The sequence below is a fragment of the Rhododendron vialii genome, chromosome 1a (assembly GCF_030253575.1).
Source record: "Rhododendron vialii isolate Sample 1 chromosome 1a, ASM3025357v1".
Taxonomy (NCBI): Eukaryota; Viridiplantae; Streptophyta; class Magnoliopsida; order Ericales; family Ericaceae; genus Rhododendron; species Rhododendron vialii.
The window spans coordinates 10,286,584-10,296,295 of record NC_080557.1 but is presented as its reverse complement, the minus strand read 5'-3'; the positions used below and the strand labels follow the sequence as shown (position 1 = coordinate 10,296,295).

At 39.3% G+C, this 9,712-nt stretch overlaps 1 protein-coding gene across 1 annotated transcript; it reads left to right on the top strand.

The window, feature by feature from the left end:
* The first annotated feature begins 3,246 nt into the window (after positions 1–3,246).
* Positions 3,247–9,490, top strand: LOC131327853 (receptor-like protein 52). Its single transcript, XM_058360984.1, has 6 exons — positions 3,247–5,311; positions 5,413–5,465; positions 6,337–6,533; positions 7,276–7,413; positions 7,869–7,932; positions 9,320–9,490. The coding sequence occupies exons 1-6, from the start codon at positions 3,247–3,249 to the stop codon at positions 9,488–9,490; spliced, it is 2,688 nt and encodes an 895-aa protein (XP_058216967.1).
* The last annotated feature ends 222 nt before the right edge of the window (positions 9,491–9,712 follow it).

Below are 9,712 nucleotides of genomic sequence, written 5' to 3'. Positions count from 1 at the left end.
TGTTTACGAAGTGGCGCAATTTCAGCAGTCCATTCGCGTAACCAATGGCTGAGATTCGTTTTCAATTATGACCAATCACAATTAACTTTTTTCCGAAAAAGTTTCATTAAAATATGGACCGTTCAAAACACGTTTGGACGACAGCGATTCACTTTCATGAACTTTCTTTATGTATGGAAACTTCCGTAAAGAAATTTTTCTCCAACTTCACTCTCCTTTTCTGAACGTCAACTTTAATCTCCTTTTTCTCTTTTGAATCTCCGTCTTCATGAGATAGACTTTTTCACGGCCGCTTCGTGAATAGGGTTTTTACGGAGCGGCGCAATCTCAACCGTCCATTCGCACAATCAATGGCTGAGATTCGTTTTCAATTATGACCAATCACAATTAACTTTTTTCCGGAAAAGTTTCATTAAAATATGGACCGTCCAAAACACGTTTGGATGACAGCGATTCACTTTCATAAACTTTCTTTATATATGGAAACTTCCGTAAATAAATTTTTCTCCAACTTCACTCTCCTTTTTTGAACGTCAACTTTAATCTCCTTTTTCTCTTTTGAATGTCCCTCTTCATGAGATAGATTTTTTCATGGCCGTTCCGTGAATAGTGTGTTTACAGAGCGGCACAATCTCACCCGTCCATTCCCTCAATCAATGGCTAAGATTCGTTTTCAATTATGACCAGTCACAATTAACTTTTTTCCGAAAAAGTTTCATTAAAATTTGGACCGTCCAAAACACTATTGAACGAGAATGATTCACTTTCGTAAACTTTCTTTACGGAAACATCCGTAAAGAAATTTGGGTGCCGCTATTCGCAGCTCTTTATTTTCTCGCGTAGCCCACTACATTTCGGTAAATGGTTGTTGAAAATCATAAATAACATTTCAGTAAATTGCTGTTGAAAACAAGATTATATTTCGGTAACTACATGTCGAAAATATGTTCAACTTTCGATAAACAACTGCCGAACATGCATTTTCGGTAAACATCTGTTGAAAAAAATATTATATTTCGGTAATTGGATGCTGAAAATATATCTCAATTTCGGTAACTAACTGTCGAGTATAATTGAAAATTTTTAACGGGCTATGGGAGTAAATAGAGAGCTGCGAATAGAAGCGCCCAGAAATTTTTCTCCAACTTCACTCTCCTTTTTTTTTTTTTCCTTTTTTGAACATCAACTATAGTCACCTTTTTCTTTTCTTTTTGGGTTAATTCTAAAAACAACCTCTTTAGTTTGCATGAAATCTCGATTTTATTCCTCTAGTATTAATTTTGCCATTTTAACCCTATAATTTATATTTTTTCTCAATTTGGTCCCTCTCACTAACACTGTTAGTAGAACTAGCGGAATTCATGGGCGAAATTGACATTTTGCTCCTAAAGGGACCAAATTGAGACAAAATGCAAACTAGAAAGACTATTCCAGAATTTTATCTTTTATTTTTCAAAGACACACTCATACCTAAATTCTTTCCCACCTTAATTCTTTCTGCTTGATAGAATAATCAAAATATATTGAGAGGGAAGGGGTTTCTCATGTGATTCAACACACTACAAATTAAAACACCTTAAGATTTATAATAATGTATCTTTTTTTCATTCATTAACTACCAAATCCTTAATACCATTGGCGGATACAAGATTCTTAAGTGGAGAAACCAAATCACATGTACTAGTAACGCAATTCTTAAAGGACCTTTCACCATAATTTTGACGAATAAAACCTAAAATACTGCAAAAATCTCTCTTCTATGATCGTGAGGCCTAATACTGGAGTATGACTTACCACACAATTGAGTTTTTCATATTTTTTTTTAAATTGGCACATGTCAAGAACTTCAAAATTATATATATATATATATAGGAGACAAGAACCGAGTTTGGCTCCTCTCCAATCCTAAGGGAATTGGATGATCCTCCAATTCTAATCTAATGGCTAAGAATGTAACACTGAACACAACCTCTCTAAAGGACATGAGGATGAGCACACATAATTATTTACCCATCTCTTTCATGCACGGCCAGTGACAATTTTAATGAACCAGATCTTTTAATGAACTAAAATATTATCTATACCAGTATATAGGACATGTACACCCCGATTTTTCTTGAGATAAATTAGAATGGTGGGTTTGTACTCCTTGGAATTTCAAAATTAGATTGAAACTAAACTGAAAAAAAAAAGATCGAAAAACACATTCCGTGGAATTCAAATACCAGATCTAAAAAGGCGATACAAAAGTCCGAAGTATAGAGTTGGTATACTAATTGGCGACGAGATTTTCGCTCCGCAGAACCCACAAATTGTGATTCTGATGCCAGGGGGTTGGAGGTTGGAGAAGTCTGGTGGCACCGGTATCCTTAATTTGTTGGCGGCTTAAGCGGGCAACAAAACGGCGGAGGTGCAGAGGGAATGGGCGGTGATGATGGCTAGTGGAGGGCTGGACGGAAATGGAGGGAAGGGGCAGTGATCGATGGTTTCTCGAATAATGAAGGGCAAGTGAAATTATTTGGAGTTTTGCTGGATAACAAGGATTATGTGACCATTATTGATCTTGGCCGTTAGATTTTATAGTTGCCATATGTCACCTTACTAATAGAATTTGAGGATCCTCCAATTCTTTTGGGATTGGAGAGGACCGAGTTTGGCTCCTCTCCAAAAAAAAAAAAAAAAAGACCAATCACAAAAAAGCACAAGACAAGTGCCGTAGGTAGATAAAGCTATGTGCATGCAACAAATCAACCGATTCTAGACGACCCCCGAAAGAAACAATCCAAGGATGAGCGAAGACCAAAAAAGTCAATATTTGGACAGGTTGTTTGTTTCCTAATTAATTACGCACACTTCCACTGTCCTCTCCCCCACACATAAACAAAATACTCTTATCTATACACATACAAACACACACATATAGCCACCAACAAGTTTGAAAGATATTTGCCTCTTCCCGTTTTCCCGGGATACAAACTCCCCTCCAAACCAACACTTCTCAATCAGTTCACAACTGAAAAACCCAAATCCCACAAAATGCCCAAACTGCCCTACCCCTTCTCACCCCCCCTCCACTACTTCCTCCTCACTCTCATGCCCTTTCTTGTAATTCCACAATCTCCGACAGACCAAACCCGAACAACCCTCCTCACCATCAAACAGCAGTGGGGAAACCTATCGCAGCTATCCTCATGGAACACCTCATCGCCGCCGTGCTCCTGGCCGGAAATCACCTGCACCAGCGGCATGGTCACCGGACTTAACCTAACTAACTACAATATCACCGAATCAATCCCACCGTCCATTTGTGACCTAAAAAACCTGACCATGCTTGACCTTTCCTACAATTGCTTCACAGGATATTTCCCCACAATTCTTTACAACTGTTCAAACCTCCAGTACCTAGACCTCTCCCAAAACTACTTCGTGGGTCCCATCCCGTCCAATGTTGACCGCCTCTCCTCCTCCCTCTGGTACATTGACGTTGGCGCCAACAGCTTCTCCGGTGACATCCCGAGGGTGATCGGCCGGTTGCCGGAGCTGCGGTTCTTGAAGTTGTACACGAACAAGTTCAACGGCAGTTTTCCGGCTGAAATCGGAAACCTGTCGAATTTAGAGGATCTGAGCATGCCTTACAATCCCCTGTTTACTCCGGCAAAAATTCCGCCGGAGTTTGGAAAACTGAAGAAACTGACTTTCTTGTGGATCACCCAAGCCAATTTAATCGGCGAAATACCAGGAAACTTTTCGGGTTTGTCGAGTCTTGAGTGGTTGGATTTGTCTTCTAATGATTTAGAGGGTCCAATTCCAAAAGCTCTGTTTCAACTGAAAAACTTGAGTGTTGCTTATTTGTATAGCAATCGATTAACAGGTGGAATTCCGACCCCTATCCAGTCATTGAACTTGACCAAGATCGATTTATCAAATAATAATTTGAGTGGATCAATTCCAGAGGATTTTGGGAAGTTACAGCAGTTGGAGTTTTTGCATCTGCATTTCAATCTATTTTCCGGCGAAGTTCCGGCAAGCATCGGACTACTTCCGGCACTGACGACATTGAGTCTTCGTTCCAATTTGCTTCAAGGACCTCTTCCTATTGCACCCCCCTTCCTACGAAGATTTTTGATCTCAAACAACAGTCTTAGCGGAGAGATTTCGTCATTGATTTGCAGTGTGAGATACCTTGAGATTCTTGATTTGTCTCACAACAAATTGAGCGGTGCAGTTCCACAATGTTTGGGAAATTTTAGTAGTGTTCTCTCGGTTTTGAATCTGCGCTCCAACGGATTTACGGGAACCATTCCCTTGGCATTTGCAAAGCCCAACCATTTACGAAGTCTCGATTTGAGTGGAAATCATTTTGAAGGACCACTTCCAAGATCTTTGGTAAATTGTAGAAGCTTGGAAGTTCTAAACGTGGGAAACAACAAGGTTAATGATACATTTCCAAATTGGTTGGAGACTCTTTCTGAGTTGCAGGTTCTTGTCATACGATCCAACCGATTTCATGGTCCTATAAACACTGTAATGAGTGAATTTTCTTTTTCTAAGCTTCGAATTGTTGACCTCTCTTACAATGAGTTCAATGGCCATTTGCCAACGAGCTACTTCGAAAATTTCCAAGCTATGAAGAACACAACTATTCCTAGCAAACAATACATGAATGTGGGGGATAGTTATTATCATTATTCTCTCATGGTAACAATGAAGGGACTTGAGATCCAACTGGTGAAAATTTTGACTATCTTTACAACGATTGACTTTTCATCCAACAATTTCAGTGGAGAGATTCCAAATGCCATTGGAAAGCTCAATTCCCTCATACTGCTTAATTTTTCTCATAATACTCTTACTAGTCATATTCCAGCATCTTTGGGGAACTTGACAAACCTTGAATCATTGGACATATCTTTTAACCAGCTAATGGGGAAAATTCCAAGCCAATTAACAAGTTTGACGTTTCTTGCGGTCTTGAACCTTCCGTGGAATCGTCTCCATGGACCCATACCCAGGGGTAAACAATTTGCTACATTTGAGAATGGTTCATATGCCGGGAACTTAGGATTATGTGGGTTTCCATTGTCAAAGGAATGTCAAGATAATTGGACAAAAGTACAGCCACATGTGTTACAACATGAGGAAGATGATTCAGATTTTGATGGACATTTTTGGAAAGTTGTGGTGATAGGGTTCGGGTGTGGAATGACACTGGGACTCTTTCTAGGATCTCTCATGTTCTTAATTGGTAGACCTAGATTCTTTGTCAAACTTGCTGAAAGAAAATTGCCTAAGAAGGTGATAAGATTGAGGAGTACGGTTGCGGACACAGTAACTAGAAGAAACTAGCAAACATCAATCGCATTATCAGGTATGTGCTGTTGATGCTCTTGCATTTCATGACTTCTGAATTAGGAAAAAGCTTTATTGTGGTGACTACTGTTTGCAATCTAGTCTATAAGTCTGTGGTACTTGTAATATATTATCCGGTATTATAACATGCACATGGTATAAACTCTGTTGTGAATCTTCTGACAATCCTAAAACATTTACATATGTTTATCCTACTAGTTTTTAACTTGGTTTTGTGATTCAGCGATCCAGTAAACTAGGAGTTCTATGAATTTTTGAAAATTTTGAACATATCTATCTGTGGAGGTTAATTTGTCAATAAAAAGTAACTAAAAGAGCAGAGACTTCTTATTTTGGAGAGAAACAAAAAAACGAACTCTTATCTGTGGCTTTTTATTTCTCTCTTTAGCTTTTCCCATGTAATATAGCGAGGAGGAATGAAATTCTGTGTCTCTTTGAACTTCAATACCTGATATTTGGGAGTTAGAATTCCGATGTCATGTCATCTTCAAAATTCCCTTTGGAAATCTGTTGCTATCCTATTATGATATTATGTCGTTGATTGTGCTTGTGAATTTGGTTCATCCATTTCGCATTCATATTGATTCAAGTCCTCTTAATCTCTTAATATTACTGCTCGCTCATGAAAAATATAATACTTAAAGCAGTTTACAACGAAGAAACCGTACTTGTCGACTAATTTTTCACCTGGTCGTAGCTAGGTATTATGTCAATTTGACATTAGATCATGTTTGATTGCTTTGGTTAAAAATTCCATAAACTTCAATTCTGACATGGATTGCTGCAATTGGTAGAGGAATCAAACCCAATCCCACAAACCGTACTTGTCGACTAAGACACGCGGTATTAGTAATTCCTTATCATAAGCCGGCCCAATCGAATGGGCTTTTCATGTACTTAACGTGTTTTCTTCGCCCTCGTAAATTCCTGTTGCAGGTATAATAAGAAAGGAAGCTTTGTTGCTAGTTAGATATCGTTGGAAGACTCGATGGGAAAATGACCAAGAAACTGACGAGTTTGGGTGTGGGTGTTTGTTTAGGTGTATGCAAGAAACTGACGAGTTTGGGTGTGAGCAAGAAACGGACGAGTTTGGGTGTGAGCAAGAAAATAAGCCGGCCCAATTCGTATTACAGTCGGACAACTTCTTGTGGGTGTTTGTTTAGGTAGCTAGTGGTTAATCGTGATTTTACTTTGATTGTAGTATATGTACCCTTCTGTTATGATGCTTTGCGGTTTGCTTTTTCTTCTTTCTTATCAAGTAAATCTATTAGAGCATCCTTAGAGTGACAAATGTAAGAAACTTTTAAGAGATCAGGTATTGAGATATGTTTTCCAGTAAATCCCTCGAATTTTCTCTCTCTGTAAAATTTGGAAAATGCCTCTCACCCATTGAATATCAACGGTTGTTCTCTAGAAGAAAAAGTATAGTTGAATCACTGCTATATTCTCTTTTTTTAGACACCCCGATATGAAGGCATCATACGGAATGCTGGAAAAGTCATATTTCAGTAGCGCAATTCTAGGATTTTCATTCTTCCGTCTCCTAATACAAGCAATATTTCCCCCAGGGAGTCAGGGACCCCAACCGTACGTGTAACTAGATTGCCCTTTTCACTCAAGACCACAACTCAAACAAACTAAGCATTCAAGCACCAAGGACTCTGAAGCTATTAGTACAATTAAACTCCCCTTCCAAAGAGAAGGTCCAGGATTTATTCCATTGCTCAGAATTGGACGCCACAGCCGGCCAGTCCAAGAGTTCCTGCATCTCCATTATCTTAGTCGATTCAGTAATTCATTGACTACAGTGCTCAGACTTTTCGTCGAAGCAGTTCGTGAGATAAAATATATTCATCTTAAACCGTATCCAAGAAATTTGTTCTAGATGTTTCTTCGTAATTGTAGGCAATTCCAGTCACAAACTCCCAATACTTGGAACACAATAGCCATGAAAACAAAGTGCAATAAGATGCAAGAGGCATTACATATAAAGGGTCACGTAAGCATGGCTCAAAATTGTCCTGCCAAGCTAAATGAAAACAGGTTCTTGGAAGGAAATCATCGATCTTGTACAAGAGAAACAAAAAAGAAAAAGAAAGAAAATCAAAAAGAGTAAAGTTGATTACTTCTTGCAAGTTGCAAGAGGAAAATTATTTAACACTCTGGGATACTCCCTCCCCTCATATAACATGTGGGGCTCACACGAAGCCCACAAGTTGGGAGGGAGTATACCCCCGGAGTATACGTGTATTGGAAACCAAACATATTTTCCTTCTTCATGCTATTAATTTTACAATAGTTGGTTGGTGTACTATTTTTCTTAGTAGTTGGTTGGAAGTTCTTCTCGTTAAGGGAAGGGATTTGTTTCGCATATTTTTGGTAGCATTGAGATATGTGACCGGACGGTCAAGATCAAATCAACACTGGAGAGACCGAGTTGAAATCGACTCCCTATGGCTATGTGGCTTAATATTTTCCTTTTTCTCAAACTTTTGCAGGAAAAAATCGTTAGTTGGATGCTACAACAAGTACTGCAATAACGTCTCGCCCTATAGAACTCATGTATCATAAGTCTTCAAATAACTTCTTGGACAATGAGGCCAATCGGTCAATAATCGTTTAGCAAAGAATGTATGTATAGATCAAGCGAGTTTCGTGCATTTAATTCTTCGCCAGCTGCTTTTTTTGACAGATGTTTTGATGCAAAATATCAGGTCCCTAACCCCCCATACTCTTGTCCTAAACGGCATGTAAATTCTTGTCTGAATGCAAATCTGTTTGCTTGTGGTTTCAAAAAAAAAAATAAAGACCGTAGGATCAGTTGATAGCACCTGGGCCTACCTAAGTATTGTCACCTCTGTAGTATTTTATTGTCTTTCAATTCTTTGCGGTTCTCCTTGAGCCGACCTGAACATTGTTTAAACTCATTTTCATTTTTCTTTTCTACAACTCAAGGTGTCCGAGCCAGTCTACGCACGTCTCGACTAATCCGTGAGACAAAGAACCATATGGGCTGGCACCATCGGAGTTGATAGCATTTGGAAGATTTCGAACCGGAGACCTTAGGAGGGACCAAACTCTAAGACTGCATTCACCACGAAGGCCAACCCTTTCGTTGTTTTTAAACTCGTTTTCTGTACTAATGGCAGTTACGAACAACAGCGATTTTGTGAAATGAAAGAGGAAACTAAATGAGTAATTATATCTGCTTCTTCTATGGATGATTCTAAAGGGTTTCATGAATTGTTTCCACTGTGGCTTTTTGTCAAACGGGTAGTGGCTGGTGAGATATTGGACCCCTGTTTAGAAGGGAAAAAAACACTTCTTCGTTCTTTCGTTAATGCTCATTGTGACCTTCCATTCGAATAAAGCCTAAACAAATTAATACTTGCATACGACACACCCAAGAGTTGCCGTAGTTGTTCAGGTGGATGCCCCGGCTTTGGAAGAATATTCTTCAAGGTCTGAGGTCCGATTTCCCACCAGATAAGTACCATACAGAAAGTGGGGGCCATAATGGGTGTGATCGCGCTAGCTCCGCCGGAGGTTTTGATTGTATAGTCGGGTTCACATGATAGTTTGACGGTAGGATTGTTCCTACGTTACCCAAAAAAACAAAAAAACTTGGCATACCAAAAGGGGACCTAAACAGAAATTTCTTCTTTTATCAAGCCTTGTTTTGCCATATGAACTTTTTGAACATAATTGGTCTATATTTTTGTATTTTTTTTATTATAACTTCCTTCAAGACTAATAATGTGATGTAAAAAATTAATCCAAGTCTATATTTTTCTGATTATAACTCTCTCTCTCTCTCTCATAGATCTCTCCTTCCTGATTTCAGTGTGCCGCTACGTCGATGGAGCCTATCATCGTCAGAGCAGTCTGCTTGTGTGCTCTTCTTGTCGTTCTAGGTGTCGTAGAAGCTCGCACCCTGATGAGGGCGTAGTCTCTTGGGACGGAGATAGCAGTTGGTGGTGCTGTATGGTGGGGTGTGGTTGCTGTGGTGATCAAGGTTCCGTTCTATGGTCTTTACTGTGTCTCGGCTGCCCTTGTCGCAGTGGTGGCGGTGGCAGTGAAGGTCTTGATCAAAGTTTTTGGGTGTAGACATGCTGTTTGATGTTTTGGTTTAGTTTTTATTTGCTATTTTTTGTTGATTTTCTTTCCCTACGTGAGATTTTTTCTCAAACCTAGAGGGTGATTTTGTGGTGGGTTTTCTATGTCGTCTTGATGGCTTTTCGTGGTCGGAGACGAGACTTTTCTGTGTGAAGTCTTGGATATTCGTTTGTGAGTTTAGGCCTCCTTTGTTGTTGCTTTCCTCCGGGGTGGCTACCCATTTTTT

Bases quoted from the DNA above. Each gene is read 5' to 3' on its own strand.
- LOC131327853 (XM_058360984.1), top strand. From the start codon at position 3,247: ATGGTCACCGGACTTAACCTAACTAACTACAATATCACCGAATCAATC. The intron at 7,414-7,868 runs GTTCTTGGAAGG...AAACTTTTGCAG, and splicing joins GCCAAGCTAAATGAAAACAG to GAAAAAATCGTTAGTTGGAT. The intron at 7,933-9,319 runs GTATCATAAGTC...ATGAGGGCGTAG, and splicing joins TCTCGCCCTATAGAACTCAT to TCTCTTGGGACGGAGATAGC.